Source organism: Myodes glareolus, chromosome 6 (assembly GCF_982192425.1).
Source record: "Myodes glareolus chromosome 6, mMyoGla1.1, whole genome shotgun sequence".
Classification (NCBI taxonomy): Eukaryota; Metazoa; Chordata; class Mammalia; order Rodentia; family Cricetidae; genus Myodes; species Myodes glareolus.
Window position 1 is genome coordinate 21646575 of NC_142031.1, and position 21347 is coordinate 21667921.

Genomic DNA, 21347 nt, shown 5'->3' on the forward strand with positions numbered 1-21347 from the left:
ACCGGACAGTTTCTCCACTCCTAATTCCCACCTGCACAGGGTAGAGGACCCTAATGACTAGTTACTGGACTAGACGCTGCATCTCACTGCCCTGGGTTCCAGTTTCACGCATTCAGCCAGCTAAAGCACGCGCCTACTGCTAGACAGGAAGGAGCGCCAGATGACACTCCTGGGCGGGTCCTAGGCTAAGTTCAGGACTGGGCGTGTCCTGGGTCTCAGCTGCGCGGTGAGAGAACGCGCTGAACGACCGTCGCCTGCCACGCGTGGGGCACAGTATGGGGAGGCGTTCCTGCTGCCGGCGGCGCTTGCCGGTGGTAGCAAGTCTGGGCGCTGTGCTCCTGTTCCTGTGCGCGCTCCTCCTTCTGCGTCCCGGTGAGTGCGCATTGGCGGGTGCCTCAGCTTTGGGGCTCCACTTGCTGGAGCGCCCCCTGGGTCGACCAGGCACCTACTCTTATTCCCGGCGGGGTGGAAGGCATGCGCCTTCCGCTCCCCAAAGGGGTCTTTTTCGCGTCGCTGGCTGGCGAGGTGACTCTTGTTTGGTCAGGTTGTGATGGTGGTGGAGCATATAACCAGTCTAGGCGGATACTGTCAGTGTCCCCACTCTCTGAGTCTCAAGAGTCAGCTCGCGCTGCCGCTTCAGGATGTCAGTCTCCATCTGCGACCCCGCTGAGTCCCTTCATCCACCAAAGCTCTATGCAGGCCTGGGGGTACAGGATCCACAACCTGCTCGTAACAGTTTCTACCAGGCATGTGGTTTCACTCTGAATGAGCTCAGGTCTCCTCAGATCTTCTGATGGACAATTCACTCGACAAAGCTGAGTGCAGAGGCCAGGTGTGGAGGGGCTGGAGGTGCTTAGGCTACGTTTGTGACCAACTGCCCATCTTTGTGTGTCTATGGAGTCTGCTCCCTCCCTGTCAGGCTCATACCGTAGGGTGGACAGCGGCATTAGTTAGGAGTGACTTAGGACAAGTGAAAAATGTTTTCTGGATGGTACTTATTCATGGAGGGACCCAGTGGCCAAGCTGGTAGGTTGGAGGTCACTCAGAAAGCTTAACCTGCTACCTGTCCCCTCCCAGGGCCTCAGCAGTCACATCTATGGAATAGGTGCCGACTCCATCCTTATAGGGTCTTTGGGAGGGTGAGTTTGAATGTTACAGTAGATAGTAGATAGTGCTTACACCCACCCCTGCCCCCACCCTTTCATCATGTTGGCTTCATCCTTAGGAAATCCCTGGGATGGAGACCAGGGTTGGGCTGGGGTACAGGTGAACAGAACTGGGAGGGGGGGCTAAGGAATAGTCACCAGGCCCACGCCTACCCACTCTGTCAATTAACAACCTCTCCTTGAGCAGACACAAGTGGCTGTGCCTGGACACCTCCGGAAGCCTTCCCCCCCAAGAAGCCTTCCTCCCCTTATCCAGGACCTGATGATGAATGGCTAGCCCTGTATAGGTGCTTCCTCGTGTCTACAGTGTCCCTTGGCACAGTCTGGGGTGTGGTCCCAGTGTCTGCTGTGGCCACAGTCTCTGTCCACCCTGTCATTCATTGTAGACAAATGTTTACCCAGTCCCGGGCCACAGTGGCTCAGGTCCCTCAGCACTCAACTCTGCTGTGGGGTATGAGGGCCCCAGGGAGTGTCTGCACAGGAGCGTATATATGTGTTGGTGGCTCTCAGTGTGTCTTCATGCCTCTTGGGACATATCTCTCCTGACAGCTCCTCCAGTCAGGTCTGAAAAAAGAAACAACCACTGCCCTGGGCCCCCTCCTTGCTCACATGATCTGGAGGGGAGGGGTGAGAATGTGGGGAGGGAGAAGTGTAAACACCTTTGCTCAGGTGGGGCTGCCGGCTACCCGTTACTCCCCCCCCCCCCCCCGCTGGCCGCATGCTACCTGACTTGGGAAGTCCCTGCTGACCCTGGCATCATTCCCCGTAGTCTGAGATGGGTCTCTGCTTCCTCAGCTGCCGCTCCTGCCTCCCAGTCTCTCCAGGTGCTCACACCCTACTGGGGTAGGTTTCCGGCGGCTAACTTTTCATACTTCCTTGGGCCCACAAAAGCCAATTCCACCTCCTATCCTAGAGCTAGCTCTCCACTTCAGGGGAGAAAAGTGTGCTTATGGTAGTCCCTGACTGGGAGACAGTGGAAAGGTTTGATCCTGCTGCAGCGGCTAGGGTCCCACTGTCCCAGGCCTCAGGGGGACTTGCGCATTTTTGCACCCAATTCTGGGTCATCAGGGGCTCATGGGAAGAAATTTATAGGTGAATGAGGGATCAGGGCCCAGGAGAATCCCAATGCCATATCCCAGCTGAGAGACAGAGCTGGGATCTGCTACAGGGAATGAGATGTCACTGTCACCATCTGCTGGGCAATGGAGCACTGAACAGGGTCACAGGCTAGGTCTGGGTTCTAGCTGCCCCGGGGATCTCACTGGCCTCTTTCTAGTAGGAAGCTTATTCTGGTCCCCCTGCCCCAGGATCTGCTACCAACACTGGCTCAGAGCCCAGGGTCAGAGAGAAGGTAGCATGGAGGAGTGGGGCAGCGGCCTAAGACACTTTTGTCCCCAGCATGCCACCTTTCGCCATGGGGTCCCAGTGGTGGTGCCATCTCCAGCCCACCTCTGTCCTTTGCCCCCTCGACATGAGCCTGGTGCCTGGGTTCCCCTGCTGTTCACACCTCTAACCACGTCTGCTGAACCTGTTGCCACTGTCTAGGAGCAGGAGAACTTATAGGCGTCCCACCTCACAGAGTTGTGTTTTGACACTAAAACCCCAGGTCTCCACATCATCAACTCTTAGATACACACTGAGAGGTGGGGCTAGGGTGCTTGGATCTGTCAAATGGGAGAGCAGAGGAGTCTCGGAACCCCTCGGTCTAAATGTCAGACTGGTAGCAAAAGGAGAGGGTGTGACTGTCGGGATGGGGCTCACAAGAGACTCCCCAGGTTCAACTGGAGTCCAGAGCTCAGGAGACTCTTGGAGAAATGCTCTCTGATAGGTCAATCAGCTCAGGTAAGAGCAGGGAGGCAACTGTGATCAAGGGGAAAGAAGCAACTTCCTTAAGCCAAGAGATGTGGGGGCAGGATTTGAGTCCTACAGCCCAGAGTCAGGGAAAGGGGTACATGGGGGGAGATGGGATAACTACCCAGCACATCACCCTCCCCACAGGGTCTCCGTGATAGCTTCACTGCTGTCCTAGAATGTTTGTGTGGCTTTGCTCCTTCGCCATCCTTGCCTGGAATGGTGATTTAGTCTTTTTCTTTCCACCTTACAAAGTAAGGATATTTAGCATAGACTTTGATAGAAGCAAAGAATTTGATTATATGGGAAACGTAATGAACTGGTTAATTTTTTTTTGTCTACTTGACACAGCTGAGGGTCATTTGGGGAGAGAAAACCCCAGTTGGGAAAATGTCTCCATCAGACTAGCCTGTAGGCAAGTCTGTGGGGACATTTTCTTAATTAATAATTGATATAGAGGGTCTAAGACACTGTGGGTGGTACCACCCCTGGGCAGGTAGTCCTGGATGTATAAGAAAGCATGCCAAGCAGGCCATAGGGAGCAAGTCAGTAAACTGTTCCTCCATGACCTCTCCTGTAGTCCCTGACTCTAGGTTCCTGCTTGACTGACTTCCCTCAGTGATGGCGTATCAACTATGATGCACCTTCCTACCCAAGGTGCTTTTGGTCATGGTGTTTTATAACAGCAACCGAAAGCAAATTAGGACAGAAATAAGTGCTAAGAGTGGGATTTGGATCCATGAGGACATATGTCCGCTGGAGGCATAGAAGGTCTGTGCAACATGTGTGGTGCTGGGCTGGTGCATAGGATCCGAAAAAGTAGTGTGCAAAGCTAGAGAGGTGTTGTGAGCTGAGCCCAGTTCTCAGCCATGAATAGCCACTTAGGAGGTGAGGTATTCTCCGGTCTTTAAATAGTCACTGGCACTGTCTAAGAAATACAGGACAATAACACAGTTCCCTTAATTACACCCAGGAACACCAGCCCAGGGTGCCCACCCTGGGCTGGGTCCTTTCACATCGATCATTTGAAAATGCACTATGGGCCAACCTGGTCGGGGCATTTTCTCAGCTGAGGTTTTCTCTTCCTAAATGACTTTAGCTTGTGTCAACTCGACATGACCCTATCCAGCAGCGTGACTGAAGATGTTTTCTGCCATGCTCAGTGGGACACGGTCAGCAAGAGGCTTCTACCCTTGACAGGACCTGGACTCTGATGTGAGACAAATGGGTAGCAAGCGTCACCCCACCCCAGATCCAGTACTGGAGACTGAAGTGGGGTTCCTCATGGTAGGCAAATATCACATGTGCTTGCAGTGAGCTGTATTCGTAGCTCCGAGTCCTTCCTCCTCAATTTTAGGTTTCTGAGCCAGGGTTTCAATATTTGCCTGGGATAGCTGGGTACTCTGAGCTGTACTTAGACTTGTGATCCTCCTGCTTCAGCCACCTAAGTTGCTGGGACCACAGGCGGATACCACGAAGCAGGGCTACTGCATGGATTTTGAGGTGACCTGCATGAAATAAGCAGTAGGTTGGCAGGATAGTTTCCGGTTGCTCCCAAGCCACGAGGGCTGATAGTTAAGAGGCAATGTGGACACGGTGATGGCTGGTCAAATAGGAATTTCCTCACAGCAGCTGGCTTGTAAAAGTCAATGAACAGAGTTTAAATATAACTGGAGAGAGGCAGAATGACCTTTCTTCCTGTGAAGAGCTTGTCCAGTGTGTCCCCCTCTCCCGTCAGGGTAATCACAGGAAAGAATGCCCCTGACACTGGATTGCAGAGCTCCCCCAAAGCATTTGTTTTTGGTGGGGGAGGTTTGAGAGGAGCCAGCAGACCCAAGGCTCTGATCTAGCTCTTGCTGGTGCTTGTGTTGGTTAGTCTTGCAACATGGCAGTGAGAACTTATTAACCAGGATGTGGCTGTTGCAATGTGCCCTGGACTGGACTCCCACCCCACTCCCATCCCCCAAAGCAACCAGTCCTGGGGCATGGGGCTTCCTGCTGAGGACCGAGGTCAACTTTCTTGGAGTTTTCTGTGATGCTTTAGCCCACAAGTTCCTGAGAGGGTGTGCCCTGCTGTATTCACTCTCTGGGACATTGTGTGCCTCATCCCTCCCCACCATGGTGAACACTTCCTTTTTAGTAAAGCAGAGCTTGAGGGCCTCCTGGATCCCTAGAATGTGTGGGATGAGCAGGAGCCCAACAAGTGGAAGGAAGCCTGGGCCTTAGAAGTGCAGACGCTGGGACCTGAGGTGTAGCCTGTCTTTTAAGTCAGTAGCCTTGACAGCCTTTGGCCTTGTAATTGTCAGTTTCCCCATCTAGTAAGTGGGAAAGTAACAGTGTCCACCTGACAGGACCACACAGGTCAGTTTCACACAACACAGTCACATAGTGTCCTGTGTCACTTGCCCTTGTGTGGACACAGGATGCTGGGCAAAGCCCTCTGTTGAGGCCAGTGGTGTTTTCACCAGGATTTCCTTCCACCCTTCAGGGGTCCTGAGTCCACCCAAGACAGGGCACCAAAAGTTCTGGTGGGCCTCACTTTGGTGTCTTGAGCTGAGGGAGGCAGCCTGCCTGGACAATCAGCACGTTCTTGCCTGACACAGGCCTCTTTCCATCCCACAGGCCTGCTCTGGTCTCCTTCCAAAGTATCGTCACTTCCAGGCTCCCTGTGTCCACACTACTGTTGCCCAGCTGCAGTCCAGAGCAATCCCCGTCTCTCTCCTGTTGTTGGCACTCCATCTGTTCCTTTTCTTTCCCTTTCTCTCTCTCCTCTCCAAGGCAGGGTAGTTGTTAGCTTTCCTGAGGAAGTCTTAGTTCTGCTGAGGCCCCTCCTTGGCTATGCAAGCATCTACATTCTGTTCTACGTGTCTTAGGGAAGGGAGGGACTACAGCTGGGAGCAGGTCAAGCAAGCCTGGTGGTGAAGGTACTGGGGCTCCATGTGACTGTTTGTAGCCTCAGTGGTCCTTAGTGAATTGGACCCATGGACTATAAGGGCAACCCTTTCTGATAAACTTGTTGTGTGTGCACACTCCTGCATGTGGACATGTGTGTGAGAACACACACACACACACACACACACACACACACACACACACACCATCCCTTCTACAGCCAGCCTGTCCTTAACGAGACTGGAGCCCTGAACTCTTCATTGGCAGGGTGGAGATGGCCTGGCCCTGTAATCTGTGACCACAGCTATTCTTGGAACCCTGGGTGCCTGTCCTCTACCCACAGGCCTTTGGCATCTGTTGTGGGACCCACTCTTAGACAGCTGTGGTCTGGCCAGGAAATGGAAGGCCTTGGGCAAGGAGTGGCTTCTGGAAGGATAGGAACCTTCAAAGAAGGCTGTGGGTCAGATGACTGTGGTGTGGTCTCTCCAGGTTGCTCTCCCTACCCCGCCCACAAACCTAGAGGGAACTATGGTCCCCCAGTGACCCACCAGTTGCTTGCTGAGGCTCTAAGAAGACCCTGTCACTGGGTGGCCTAGAGTGACACCTCTAACCTGCAGAATGATGAGGATGCTCTTCTCCCCTGCTGTTGAGAGATGCCACTCTGGCATGTTGCAACCCTGCTCAGACACTGATGCCAGCTGCTGTATTTAGCCACAACTTATACTTAGTGGTGCTCGCCTTTCCTGGCAGCTCACTCTCCAATGAAGGTGCTGTTATATCAAAAAGGCAACAGGATCAGAGATCTTTCCCTGGGTATAGTCTGGAGAAGTTCAAGAACTGGGTCCATAGGAATCTTCAAGACAGGCTTCCTCCAAGTGCCCTGGTTCAAGCAGTCTCACTCATTCTAGGCACATACACACATGGCCTGGGGTGTGCAAACAGCCCTATAGTCTTAAGGACACCGAAGAACACAAGATAAAAATGTAGAGAGTGTCCCTGTCCAGTTCTGGAAACAAGTAAAGCTGCATTTATCAGGAGCAGCATCCACACCCTGGGCCATGCACATGCTTCCGGGGGCTTTCATGATGCCTCAGATAGCATGGGGCCCTCACTCTAACAGCCTACAGCCTGGCTGTGCCACTACTCAGCCTTTATGGATGCTCCCAGTTCAGATCTAGGGGCTGGGCAGCCAACAGACTTGTGAGCCCTAGGACCCAGCAGAAGTGGCTGGTTGGGGGGTGGTGATGGTAGCACTGAGGCAGGGTGAGAAGAGTTGGACAGGGCTGGATGCTCGTACCTGAGAGCAGGCAGGCTCCTTTTCCTCTTGCTCCCTGTACTTGCCACCTCCCAATGGTGGGGGTAGGGCACGAAGGTGGGAATGACCCCAGGGACACTGCCTTACCAGTGCCCATGGCTTACCAAACCCCTAGGAGGAAGAGAATACACAAGAAGAAAGTAAGTCACACAAGTGAGTTAAATGTGTCTTAGGGGTACTGGCCAAAGCCAGCAGTGATCGCTCTCTTTCCTTGTGCCCTTCAGCATTTAAAAACAAAGCCCTGGGCTCCAGTTGGTTTGGAGGAATGAGGAAGAGTCCCCTACAACTGTTGTACGACCTGGACCAGGTAAGTGAATGAGATGCCCTCTACCTCCTGGACAGGAAGTCACAGCTTCCTGTATACATGCTGTCATAGGCTCTGTCCAGTGTGCACAGCAGGGCTTCCTGTGTAGTCTGGAAGTCAATTTTCCTACTCATCATCCCTCCCACCACACCCGAGGCCTGTGCCTGTTCTGTGTTATATACTGCAGATACAGGGAAGTAAAACAATCCCAAGTCTGTCCCAGGGGACCAGTGAACAGACGGTCATTAAGCTATGCTTGTCCCAGGGGACCAGCAACAGATGGTCATTAATCTATGTCTGTCTCAGGAGTTCAAGTAGATGGTCGTTAAGCTCCCAAAGTTTACTAACGTGGCACAACAAGGGAATGTTCAGAGGATGCCCCCACGCACACACACAATCAGCTCCAAGCAGATGGAGCAAGTGGCCCTACTGGGACTGCACACAGCCTCTCACACACCCAACAGCACAAGCTCTCAACTCAGGGTGGGATTAGTTCCCAAGGAACCCAGCCCAGCCTGCTTATATATTGCTAAGTCAAAGTGCTCCTAACATCTGGGACCCTGGATGCCCAGGGCACTGTAGATACAGGGCACTGTAGATGTAGTTGCTCCCCTAGTGATGGTGTATGTGTGGGTCAGACTCACCATCCTCCCCTTCGACAGAAGTATCACTCAAGTCCAGACAGCATGTATTAGCACCTACTGAATGCAGCCATTCTGGTACCAGGATTTTTCTTTTTGGGTCACCAACCAGCTCCCATATCACGACACGGAGATGACGTTATTAGTTTTGAATGCTTGGCCTAGCTTAGGCTCGTTTCTGGCTAGTTCTTTTAACTTAACCTGTTTCTCTTTATCTACCTTTTCCTGAGGGTTCTTTACTTTTCTTTCCTTCTGTATATCCTACTTTCAATGCTTCTTGTGTCTGCTGGGTGGCAACTGCCTGGCTTCGTACAAGGAACAAATTCCTCATTCTCTCCTCCTTCTTTCTTGTTCTTCCCACTTATGCCTCTCTCCTATTTATTCTCTCTGCCTGACAGCCCCACCTATCCCTCTCCTGCATAGGTACTGGTCATTCAGCTTTTCATTAGGCCAATCAGGTGTCTTAGGCAGGCAAGGTGAAGCAATGCAACACATCTTTTCATAATTAAACAAAGGCAGCATAAACAAAATGCAACACACCTTTACACAGTTAAATATTCCACAGCATAAACAAATGTAACACATCTTTTACCAGTTAAAATAATATTCCACAACATATTCTCTCGTGCTGAGATTTAGTGGCAAACACCTGGACTGGGGTCCTGCCCTCAGAGCAGATAGCACCACCAGTCTGACTAGCATCTACACTTCCAGGGAACCAGCTGTGCTCTGAGGGAATGGTGGGGATCACAAGGACCTCCCCAAGTGGATTCTGGTAGAGACGGGGAGAGGCTACTCCCCAAGAGAATGTCCTCTAGAGTGACCTGAAGAGGAAAATGTGAGCACCACAGGCAGAAGGAGCCGCTAGGCCAACAGCCTTACAGAGAAGACAGAGAGATTGTCTGCGGTGAGCCTGGTGGGTGGGTAGCACTCCATGGGGCCAAACACTGGCAAGGGCAATGGGGAGCCATGGAAGATTTAAAGCAGAGGCAGCAGGGCCAGAAGCTTCCCTTGGACTGCTACGGGAGGATTGTTGAGGCTGCCTGCTGAACCTAGTACCCTTGGGTTAAAGATTAGGAAGTCTTGTTCACAGAGTATGTCTGGTTCACTCCTGGTTGCACACTGAGCAGGTGGAGAACAGACTCTCGGGTCCCAGATTCCACCAGCTCTGCAGCCTTCAGAGGGACAGATGGGTCCTCAAGTCCCAGGATCCAAGGACTGTTGGAGTCAAATCCTTCGAGGCCATATACTTGCTTCTGGAGAAATGGCAGCAATAGAAATGTCAGGGGACAAGGACTGATCCTGTGCCATGCACTCACCCACTTATGCAAACCATAAGATAGGGCTACTGTTATGTGTGCTTATTAATGGGGGATTGAAGCAATGAGCTGAGGACCCTGCAGAAGTCACAGAGTTCACGAAGAACTGAGTCAGCTGGGCAGCTGGGAAGCTCACTGGGGAGACAAGAGCTGTAGTGCAGGATGAGGCCCCAGCTGGTGAGTCCCTGCAGTCCCAAGTTCAAGAGCCAGTCTCCCACAAAATGCCATGCCCTCAGGAAGTTCCCTTTTCCAAAGCCTAGGTTTTGTCATCTGCTGAGTGGACCCTGTTGACTAAACGACAGCAGTGTTGACAGAAAGGCCAGGAGCCCAGGGAACAGCAGTGGCATGTCACCCTCTGCCACCCTCTGTCATCCTCTGAGTGTCGACTTCCGTTTCAGATTCGCAGCCTCGTGACTGCAAGATGACTGCCATCCTCACAGACGAGGACCCCAGGGGTGGGGGGTTAAAGGTCTGGGTTCCCCCACCCTTGTCCTCTTGCTTTGCATCCTAAGGAAAGCCTTTCCCAGGAACAGCAGGCCGACTTCCCCACATCTCATTGGTCAGACCCAGGCCACACCCCTTTTGTGATGGTGTGAAGCTGCATGGTTGGTTCTTCTGAGGCTAGGCATAGGTCCCAACACAGTTGATGTGGAGGGAGGCGAGCTAAGGAAGAGATGGCTGGCATTCCTCCACAAGGATGTGCTAGGCTGTGAGGAAGTTGAGGGCAGCCTGGTCTGTGGGGGTTCCAGGTGCAGCCAGGTTTCCGAGGCACTTCTGATAGAGAAGAGGATCTTCCCAGAGCCTACAGACCCTGTGGTCATGGCTGAACTTGGCATGCTCACCAAGAATGGTGAAAGTTCAGGGCAGCACACATCTTCTCAGCCAGGCCCTGGTCTTCTCCAGATAGGACTGGTCCTTGTGTGGGCTTCCAGGCAGGATCTAGGATGTGCATTGTAACGAGTCTTATTCTGTCCTGCCAGCCAGTTTCCAAATAATGGCACAGAGACTTCTTATTAATTATGAAAACTCAGTTCCTGACTAGTTGTTGTAACTTAAATTAACTCATTTATATTAATCTATATTATACCTTGTGATGTTACCTCTCTTCTACCTTGTACTGTTTCCTTTTCTCGTGTCTCCCGATGTCTCCTGCATGCCTAGATTCCTCCTCTTCCTTTCTCTCCCAGGAAATACCACCCATACCTCCCGACTAGCTATTGGCCATTCAGCCTTTTATTCACCAACCACAGCAATAACGCCTCCACTCAGGGTACAAATATCCCACGACAGTGCATTTTAACTCTTCCAAAATATCTCCTTCTGGAATTCAAGATGTGTCTGTGCTTGTCCACCTTTCTGCTTTAGCTCTCCTTCGGAAATGCAGGCAGGACCCCCACATTACATCACCGACTCTCTCCCTCCTACTCTAAAGCTCACCCGAGCCTGTGGATTCTCGGACTCTGGCAGCTCTCAAAAGAGAAAAGTGCCCCTCTGCCCATCCTTTCTGAAGTAGTTTGTTTTCTTCCTTCCCTCATGAGACACAAAATTCACACCACTTAATGAATTGTGAACTACTTTTAAAAGCTCCAGAAACACGTTTGTGCCTGTGGGCACATGCCCACATACTCCTGTGCCACCAGCATCCATGATCTCATGCCCGAGGCTGGGGACCTACCATTTCTGCTTCTGGTATGGCCTCTGAGCTGGAAATATTCTGAAGGCTTTTGCCCTTCTGAGAAAGAACTCAGTGTAAATTCACTCTTTTGAAATGGCTGGCTCAGTGGTTTTATATTTTACATGTGATCTCACTACTGTCTAATTCCAGAACACTTGCATTATCCCAAGAAAGACTATGATTATATTGCGGTCATTCCTCTTCCTTCTCTTCTAGCCCCTGACAACCACCAATCCACTTCCTGTCTGTAGATTACCTGTTCTGATCATCCTATACAAAAGGAATCTATGATCATGCTGTTAGTTCCAGCACTTGAGAGGCAGAGGTAGGAGGATCTCTGTGAGTTCAAGGCCGGCTTGGTCTATATTGCAAGTTCCAGGCTAGTTAGGGCTATCCTCTATCAAAAAAGAATCATGCAATAGTCTACCTTTCAGTCTAGCTTCTTCCACCCAGCCTAACGCTGTCAAGGTTCCTCTTTAGCATTCGTCGTACTTTCCCTTCCATTTAACAGCTGAATAGTATTCTGCTATGGTTATGCCATATACTATTTATCCATTTGTCAGATGATGGGTATTTAAGATGTGTCCACATTTTTGCCAATAGGAATAATGCTTCTATGAACATTCATATACAGGTTTTTTTGTGTGTGTGTGCCTATGACTTTAGCTGTTTGGCAACTTTGAGCTCTGGGTAGGCAGGTGGGAAGAGCAGTAAATGGTGCCATGTGGAGTTATAGCGCTCACTCAGGCCTGGGGTGTCAGGGCCTATAGTCCTACTACTGCTGCTGCTCCTATGTCAGTGCAGAAAGTCAGGGCTTCTAAACCCTTTACATGAGCCAGCATCACAGTACTTAGACTTGCATTTGAGACTCTTGGCCCCAAACACCTGCCAGCCTTCCAAAACTTTCCAGGAAGCAGGGCATGCATGTTCCTTTCTCTGGCTCTTCAAGCCTTCTGCTTCTTCAGCCCCAGCTCTCCAGCCTCTCTGTGGTCATTGCTTGCTCTGGCCACTCCATGACTGCCCAGACAGCTGGCTGCCTTGCCCTTGTCTCAGCTCAGGCTGCAGCAGGGGGAGCTCTTCCCTCACCGAGCTGACTCTCCTGCCTTCTGCCTGTTGCCATCTCAGACCACACTACAGAAAGCAGGCAAGGAAAGACCCTCCGGAGACGGGCCTAATGCTGCAGTACCAGGAACAGTGCTGAGGACCTCATAGAGCTGTCTGAGCACTCTGTTCACATAGCCCTAGACAGGGCATTGGTACCAAACATAGCATTTGTTTCTTATCACCCAGCACAGACATGGAGGGTTGTATTTAGGCCAATCACAGACTTGTCTCTTGGGCCAGTTATAGCAATTCTCTGCTGGCTGGGAGAGGGGTGGAGGGACAGATGATGAGAATAGACTCCTACTCTCCCTTTAGTCCTGGTAGAAATGGCTGCAGGCTTTTCTAGATCTCATCAAGCCTTGGAAACAAACAGTTTCACCCTCCCCCCCCGCTGAAGCTGTGCCTTCAGGAGCCAGGGGAAGCAGCTGTGATCTTTGTGTTCTCAAGGTCTAAGTGTTCAAGATGGCCTGTGCTGGCATAAGGGGAGTTTGGCTATTTAGATGTCGTCCTTTTAGTTAGGAGATCCAGGGGAAGTCCAGCAGCTACTAATTAGGTACCCAAACTCCTCATTCCCCAAGTCTTTGATTATTTTCAGAAAAATGAACAGCAGAAGGATGTTACAGTTATCATTATCACTAAGAGTAACTTTAATAGATTTTTAACAGGCACCCTGTACCCTGGTGGTTGCCTTTCGTCCATCTCAAACCATGGAGGTGGAGTAGTGGTGGGGTAGTCTTAGAGATGAGGATCCTATTGAAGAATAAATTTGAAGGGACACTGTAAGCACAGCTTGGTCTTTGTGTGACTGAGACAGGCTAAATGGACCATGCGCACGATCCTCTGAATAGGACCTAATTCATAATGCTATACTGTGGTTAGCATACAGGAAATGCTAGATAAATGATGGTGGCTTGTTCCCCCTCCCCCAAAGGACAGATGGGCAGGGAAAAGGTTAAACTTCCTGTCTTAATCTTCAGTGCTTAATCTTAAGCACTGAGATTAAGATTTGCTGATGGTGAGATGGAGTCATGACTCAGCGTTAAGAGCACTCACTGCTTGTAGAGAACCCAGGTTGGATTCACAGCATCCACATGGTGGCTCATTTCCATTAATAATTCCAGTTCCAGAGGGATCCGATGCCCTCTTCTGGCCTCTTTGGGCACTGCATGCATATGGTACACAAATGTACAGGAAGGCAAAAATATCCAAACATATAAAAGGAAAAACTTTGCTGGGGGGGGGGGATGAATCACGGTCCAAAGAAATTTGTCCATTCACTAATACAGAATCAGTAACACACATAAAAACCAACATCCTACAAATACTTGGATGGCTGCTGCCAAGGGATGGCTATGCTTCAAGGATAGCCAGGGCACAGCCTTTCTGTTGTCCTTGCTGGAGTGGATGAAGTGGGGAGGACACAATGGGGGAGCAGGAATTAAACCCACAATAGAGGACAGATCGTCTATTGCGCTATGCGTTCCCGTGGCTATATGCTACAGGCCCTGTCCTCGGCCATCCTTCTTTGTCCAGCTTACCCAGTACTGTAAAGACCCATTCTCGGCAATCCTAGCACATGCACAGTGTCCAGCATACCTGGCTCCTCACATCCTTCCCGCCTCAGCAGTTAGGCTGCATTTCCTCCAAATCCAGGGCAGATTCAGGCCCCAGACCAAGCAGAGACTGGTGACACCTCTGGGATTCCAGTTTCCAGTAGGGGAATCCCTTGTTTGAGTCCCTGGGCATGTGGCGTCTGTGCAGCCCCTGCCTGGAGCCCGCTGCACTCTGACGCTTGGCCCTGCCTGCTTCTGTCCCTTGTCGCCTGCAGGGTCAGCGTTCTGTGATGGCCGAGGTGCACCAGCAGCGGCGCCAGCTGCTACACCGCGCCTGCAGCCGCCACACACGACGCCAGCGTCTGTTGCAGCCAGAGGACCTTCGGCACGTGCTGGTGGACGACGCGCATGGACTGCTGTACTGCTATGTGCCTAAGGTGGCCTGCACCAACTGGAAGCGCGTGCTGCTGGCGCTGCGTGGCCGTGGGGACCCGGGCTCCATCCCTGCGCACGAGGCGCACGCGCCTGGCCTGCTGCCCTCGCTGGCCGACTTTGCGCCGGCCGAGGTCAACCGAAGGCTTCGCGACTACCTGGCCTTTCTCTTCGTGCGCGAGCCCTTCGAGCGCCTGGCCTCGGCCTACCGCAACAAGCTGGTGCGGCCACACAGTGCTGCCTTCCAACGGCGCTATGGCACACGCATCGTGCGCCGCCTACGACCACATGCACAGCCCGATGCGCTGGCCCGCGGCCACGACGTGCGCTTTGCTGAGTTCCTGACCTACCTCCTCGACCCGCGAACGCGCCGCCAGGAGCCCTTCAACGAACACTGGGAGCGCGCGCACGCGCTGTGCCACCCATGCCTAGTGCGCTATGACGTGGTGGGCAAATTCGAGACGTTGGCAGATGACGCGGCCTTTGTGCTGGACCTGGTGGGTGAACCCGGCCTGCACTTTCCTGCTCCACCACGGAGGCCTGAGAAGGACCCTACGCGTGACCAGGCCCGGCGCCTTTTCCAGGACATCAGTCCCTTTTATCAGCGCCGCCTCTTTGACCTCTATAAGATGGACTTTCTGCTCTTTAACTATTCCGCCCCCTCCTACCTGCGGCTGCATTAGGGGCGCTGGGTGTCGAGAGGGCCTATGACCAAGAGGCCACCAGGAGGTCTGGAATGAACCTGTAGTGTGAATTGGAGAACCATTCTCATTCCATACTCAGTGGGCCTGACCCAGAACCTGGACACAGGCCACACTCATACCTATGGGTTGGGCACAACTCAGGTGACAGTTCTGGCTGGCCTTTTCTGCCTTTGGTTTGATGCATATCTCTTCTTACTGCAGGTGGCAGGCTTCTGCTTCTTTCCTAGACCCCAGTGTTTGTTTGGTTTGGTTTGGTGGCGTTTTGGTTGTGAGAGGCTGATCTCAGTCATGTCTAGGCAGAACCTGTCCATGCTGCTACAAGACAGAATGCCAGGGTTTGGTTCTGAGTGGCCTGAGGTCCTGCCCTGGGCCTTCCTGTCTTCACCCAGACTGGCAAGGGCAGACATGGCCAGAGAGAAGCTATGCCCTGACCAGCCTTGGGAGGTGTGTCACCAGGTACTGCTTAGGAGTCACCATGAACAGCCTGCCCCGTTGGCAGCCACAGGATGGCAGAGCAGTGCCGTCCACCTTTGCTTGGCTGGTCTCTCTTTGATCTCATTGGAAGATTCCAGGTCTTCCCCTGTGTCCTCAGAGGCCAGGGTGCAACATGGTGGCAGTTTTTCCGGCACGCGGGGGAGCTGGCCTGGTCATGGTTTTTAAATAAATATGTTTTGTTACATTTTTCACTTTGGGGAGTTTCTCTGCTTCATTGGGCAGTTTACCTGCCTGATCTTGGGCAACTCGGTATTTCTGAGCCTCAAGTTTCTTCTGCTGAGTTGCGCAAGAATGCGCCATGGCAGGCATATCAGAGGAAAGTGGGCATGGAACCCAGATCACCTCCACAGCAGCGCTCAGGTGCCAGTGGTGGTGGCAGCAAGACGGCAGCTGGAGTTCGAGAGTAGCCAAGAATAACCAATGGGCAGCAGAAACGGTGGAGAGCAGACAAGAGATGGGAGAGAGAGGGCCAAGAGCTGTGGCTGAAGAGAAATGGCTGTGAAGATACGGGGGGCGGGGCTCACTTACTGTTGGGGCAAAGGATTCTGACATCCACGACCTGTCAGGAAGCTGTAACACTGTGACAGCAGGCATTGCCTACCGTCTGCTGTCTGCCACCTGCTTCTGGTGCTGTTCACTGTTGCCAGAAGCGCCTAGTGATGGGCTGCTGGCTAAAGCTCAGTCTGAGCGTGTGGAACCCCTAGTCTTTGGCTTCTACAGCCTGGAACAACAGGACCCTAGCTCTCAGGATTTAAACTGCAGTCTCTGGTTGTGCCAGTGTAGCTCTTGAGCCTGGGGCACTGAACAGTTGGGACTGCCAGCACTGCAGTTTCTCCTCTCCTGCTCGGAGTTCTGTCTAGGTATAGTAGGACCTCAGGCAGCTGCCTGAGAGCAGGCAAAGTGAAACCCCATCCGTGGGGTGCAGAGAAGCCCTGGGGTCTACCTGCTCAGCCACTCACCCCTGGCCCTTTTCCATGCTGGGTTCTCCCTCACAGGAACTTGCCTGGGGCCTTCAGAGCAGCGGTCGGTGAGCAACCACAGGCCCATGCAGGACTCTTGCATCTATGGATCTTAGAAGGAACTGCCACTGCTGCTGCTGGCTGTATGAATCCTGGCCCCAAGACTGCTCTTCTCCCCACTGGAGGAACGTGGAGAGCCCAGAGCCTGGTATCTTTCCCAGAAACCCAAGACCAGAGCTCTGCCCTTCCAACCAAACTATGGAGTGAGAGGCTGGGGCCCGTGGTCACACCAGTCCTCACCCACCCTCTCCACTTGTATGTCCCGGCCCTCACTTTGTGACAGTTCACTGGGTGCTCAGCTGGTTCACACCTGTTTATCACTCACCCTAGTTCCCAGCTCGGCTCAGCTTTCACAGAGTCCCTGATGGAGCCTGTTTGCTGAAGCTGACACCCAGCTCTAATGCCACACTACCAGGTGTGTCGCATCCAGATGCATTGAGGTGCATGCTGCCACCTTCAGTGCTGTGCACGCTGCTGATAGTCACACACACACCCTCTAATGAGGCAGCGACTGTTATGCTCCCTCCAGACGTCCCCTCACATGCCAACATGTCCCCTTTCGGGCAACACACACACGTGCATGCACACACACATTTTTTAACATACACAAGACAACTTCTCACATATTTCAATGCTTTAAAATTATTTCTATACCAAGTCGGGCAGTGGTGGCACACGCCTTTAATCCCAGCACTCGGGAGGCAAAGGCAGGCAGATCTCTATGAGTATTAGGCCAGACTGGTCTACAAGAGCTTGTTCCAGGACAGGCCCAAAACTACACAGAGAAACCCTTTCTCGAAAAAAAAAATTCTATACCTTATAGATCTTTCCAAATCAACACATAGTTGCTCCTTTTTTAACGGCTACCTAAGATTGTAGGTGTAGCTGTGAGCACCGGTGATGCCGGTGTTTAGTTGGCTTCGCACTCTCGCTGTTTCCAGCTGGCAGAATGATTTCTGTTATTGTCCCAGTACCTTGGCTTATGTGCACATGTATCTGGATAAAGTTCTAGAAGTGTCATTTGCTCTTTTGAGTCTTTACTCCAAGGCCTCCTGATTAAATATTATACCCACTTTAAAAATGGGAAACTTGAGGCAAATTGATCAGTCCGAGCAGAAGTGGACTGCAAAATCCACAAAGTTTATTGGTGCTGTGCGATTTTTGGGTGTGGGGGGTGGGCCACTCCTGGTTTTTGGTGGGCTACAAGGCTGTTCCTCTTTACAAAGATCTTTGTGGCAGCTGCGTGGAACAGAGAGAAGGTGGTTGAGGAAGGAGCCATGGAGAGTGGACGTTCTAGGAAAAGCTCTCAGTTGGCCCTGAAGCACCACTGGTGTAGGGCTGGTCAGCACTGGCCTTCAGAGGAGCTTGCTAAAGTCTTGTCTAGGGAAACGGAGGCGCAGTAATTTAAGTTCCCAGAGGTTACACAGTGGAGGATGCGGAGGCTGTGAGCAGCAACTGAACGGCAATGTGAAGTCCGGAGCTCCGACCCTAGAGAAGCCACATAGAACCACACCTGACCCAGGGAACCCTGCAGGTCCAACCAGCCAGGGCAGACAGGACCACATCTGGGAGGGATTTTGAAGGATGTCTCCAGCCAGGCCTGTCCCAGGCCTATATGCAGCCTCTGTAGCTAATGACTGCCAAAGAGGCACAGAAATTCTCCTCTTGCTCCCTGCTCATCCAGCCTTGGAAATCCAAGTTAGACACAGCAGATTTTGAATGCTTCATGGGCCTCAGGGTGTACCCTAGTTCTGCCCATCTACTGAGGGAGCTTTGTTGGTTGATAAACTCAGCTAAGTCATGGTTATTTTTCTTCTGTAGTTACCACCACCTGAGACCTAGCTCTCCTTGAGACTGTCCTCAATGTGAGACTGGTCCCTCCCACCCATGACTGGCTCCTCTTACCTCCTGGCCTGAGGCTGCCTTCACAAGTCCACTAGGTGGGTCCTTGCTCTCTCCCCACCCCTTATGGTACCTGCAAATGCAGTCCCCTACGCTGGGCTTCTCCTTCAAGGTCCCTGTTCCTCTTTTACCTTCCTCCTTCTCCTTTCTCTGTGTCCTGGGCCACTCAGCTGGCCTTCTTGTCTGGATTCCCAGAAAGTAGCAGGCACAGGTTCAGAGCTAGAGGGCTGCATGGGGCTGGGTTTCTCCACTTGCACCCTACTCCTCTGTTCTAATGTAGTGAGTTGGGCAGTCTCAACATGCATTTCCTAGCTGCTGAACCCTGGCTGTTCTGTCTGGAGAAGAACTAATTTCTCACAGTGGTTGGACTGATGCATTGGGGTAGGACTGGGGTGTCAGGGTATCCTTTGCCACTGGGCTGGAAGTCCCTCAGGATAGAGCAGCCTGTCTACCATGCCCATATACAGGCAGCACTTACAGTCTGGTGGAGTCTCTTGCTTCCTGCACCTCTGTTTAGGATGGAGCACTGTAGTCACGTGTCTGCTGACTCTCTGAGAGGGCCTGTCCAAAGGTGACTGAGGGTTCCATGGATAGGGTGGGTGATGTCGATGAGATATTTGTCTCTGTGTGGCCATTGAGGGCAGTCAAGTACAGAACTTACCCTTGGAGGGGAATGGACCGCGTTGGCACCAGTTTCTTCTGTAAGGGCAGCTGGTCCTTCTGCGACTCTTTGCCATTGGCCTTCCAAGACTGTGGAGAATCTGGGCTGGGCTCCGTCAACCACGATAACCTAGAAGGTCCCTTGAGTGATTAAGTCCTGCAGCTAGCCATCCACAGGAGTTCATACCTGGGCCTTCCTATGTGTCTGGCTTCATACCCAGTGATTTACAAAACCTTTGTCCCACCCTTTGGTTCCCTGGCCTGGGACAGCAGGTGAAGAAGGGAGGGCCAGATTGTTGACCACAGCACAGTGTTTCTAGGGGCTCCATGGACTAGAGTCTTTCTCTGCTTCTGGCTCCAGCTCCTCAGAACGCCTGTGTCTGGGGACCTGGGAGCAATGTGGGGGCTGCGACAGGGCTCTGTCCTAGGTGTCTAGGCATCTTGTACCTGTAAGGAAACTTCTTGATGAGCTTCTCCCGAGTATTGATTTTGTGTCTCTTATACCGGTGGAGCTTCTTATAGCCTCCTGATTCCATCACAGAGGGGGTCAGACTGTGTCCTTCTCAGTTATGGCTAGAAAACAAGAGGAAGCTGTCAGAGCGGAGGCAAAAGGAGGAGGTCATACGTGGTATCTGTGGAGCTCATTTGACTTCACCACTGATGGAGAACATTGTTATTGCCCCACTTTTCATGGGAAGGAAAGCAAGAGCCACAGCAGGGGAACTCTTTGCTTGCATCCAACCGAGAAAACCAGGAATGTGCATTTCCAGAATAGCTCAGACTATCCTCAATAGCCAGGGTGTCAGGAGTTCCTTCCAGCTGCCTGCCATCCATTTTCAGGATGGCCCTGTCAGCTGCTGCTTCCTCTAGGCAGGGACCACTGCAGAGTCCAGGGAACCTTTTGACTCCATGACACCCATCCCAGGCATGTCTACTGGCATCTTACATCTCTAAGGGGCACGGGACTGTCCACACAGGCTAGTGGAGCTCACCAAGGCAGCCTCACTTAAATCTTGAATGTGGATTAGGACTTGGATAACAAAGCCCCCAAATTGCTCCTTTTCAGGCAGTTGGAAGAGGGAGAGCTGCTGTGGCCCCATGGACTCCGATGCCACACTCAGAAACCTTGGTCAGATGGGAGGCCAAGGTCCGGGGTGTTCTGGGAGCAAGCAAACCAGCAGAGCTGTACATTGGTGCACAGGCTTAGGTGACACCACAGGGCTTGACTCTGGCCATGGTTCTGTGTGCCAGGGTACCATGGGAGCCATATACCCCATGACTTAGGGCTAACAGGGCCCACAGGCCCATTGGAAGGTCAGAAGCCTCTGAGGTCATAATCAGTGACAGGGTAGCAGCTGACGTCTCTCACAGAAGCTGAGGGCAAGTCTATCAGCACAGGAGATCTGCCGGGGAATCTTATCTTGCTAACTAATGGGAGAGGAGAGAAGGAGGGAGAGAGAAAGAGAAAGAGAGAGAGGGGAGGGAAGGGAAGGAGGGAGGGAGGAAGAGGGAGGGGAAGGGAGGGAGGAAGGGAGGGAGGGAGGGAAGAAGGAAGGGGGGGGAGGGAGGAAGAGAAGGAAGAAACTGAAGAGGAGCCAGGCAGCAAGATGGGCTGAGAGGTCTGGAGATTTGGTCAGTGCTGTCAGGAGATGCCCAAGAGTCTGGAAAGCCAAATGGGCTGTTTCTGGTGACCCAATGAGCGTTATCAGGAGTTTGATTCCCAGCAGGCTGCTCAATTCCTTAAGCCTAGATTTAGGCTTTCTCCCCTGTCTCCTGGGGCAGAAGAGCCTCCCAGCTTCTTAGACAAGTGTCTTGAAAGGAACAGCAGGGAAGTCAGGTGAGGGCACTGAGAGTTTGAGCAGAAGACGCTGGTTCTTCACTGGGACCACCTTACAGTGGCTGGGGTTGGCAGAGTGGTCTCAAAGTGCAGAGAGCCAGATGAGAACACAGCTCTTACAGTCTGGTGGTTCGGACTCTCCCAAAAGACTCGTGTGCCTCAGTGTGGTCCCCAGCTGATGGATCCAATCACGAGAGGCGATTAGATCGTGAGAGCTCTGAAATGATCGAAGGGTCAGCCCACCGATGAATTCATGATTTGATGGTACCATTGGGGAAGGATAATGCAAACAGAAGCTGGCCTTGTTGGAGGAAATAGCGCACTTGGGCTGTCATTTGTGTTCACAGCAACTGTAACCGTAATTAAGATCAAACTTGGTACTAGGAGTGGGGTATTGCTGTGAGAGGCCTGACCATGTGTTTTGGGAAGAACCATGGAAGGACTTTGGAACTTTGGACTAGAAAACTATTGCGTATTG

The 21347-nt window shown here is 52.2% G+C and overlaps 2 protein-coding genes across 3 annotated transcripts; one reads left to right on the top strand and one right to left on the bottom strand.

Annotated features, from left to right (window-relative positions):
• The first annotated feature begins 213 nt into the window (after positions 1-213).
• Positions 214-15642, top strand: Chst13 (carbohydrate sulfotransferase 13). Of its 2 annotated transcripts, XM_048416572.3 has the most exons (4): positions 268-372; positions 4117-4304; positions 7449-7531; positions 14096-15642. In XM_048416572.3, exons 3-4 carry the CDS (start codon positions 7490-7492, stop codon positions 14933-14935), a joined length of 882 nt encoding a protein of 293 aa, XP_048272529.1. In that variant the 5' UTR covers positions 268-372; positions 4117-4304; positions 7449-7489; the 3' UTR covers positions 14936-15642. The 2 variants fall into 2 exon arrangements, with proteins under 2 accessions (XP_048272528.3, XP_048272529.1); XM_048416571.3 differs by lacking the exon at positions 4117-4304 and having other exon boundaries at positions 214-372.
• A 1935-nt stretch (positions 15643-17577) lies between these two features.
• C6H3orf22 (chromosome 6 C3orf22 homolog) lies at positions 17578-20327 on the bottom strand. Its single transcript, XM_048416570.3, is given in 5 exon segments — positions 17578-17834; positions 17837-17958; positions 19034-19162; positions 19480-19605; positions 20025-20327. Coding segments are annotated over 4 exon segments (411 nt in total). The 5' UTR covers positions 19569-19605; positions 20025-20327; the 3' UTR covers positions 17578-17763.
• Between the last annotated feature and the right edge of the window lie 1020 nt (positions 20328-21347).

Coding starts and splice junctions, on each gene's coding strand:
- Chst13 (XM_048416571.3), top strand. CDS start 276: ATGGGGAGGCGTTCCTGCTGCCGGCGGCGCTTGCCGGTGGTAGCAAGT. Junction 373..7,448: donor GCTCCTCCTTCTGCGTCCCG/GTGAGTGCGCAT, acceptor TGTGCCCTTCAG/CATTTAAAAACAAAGCCCTG. Junction 7,532..14,095: donor TGTTGTACGACCTGGACCAG/GTAAGTGAATGA, acceptor TGTCGCCTGCAG/GGTCAGCGTTCTGTGATGGC.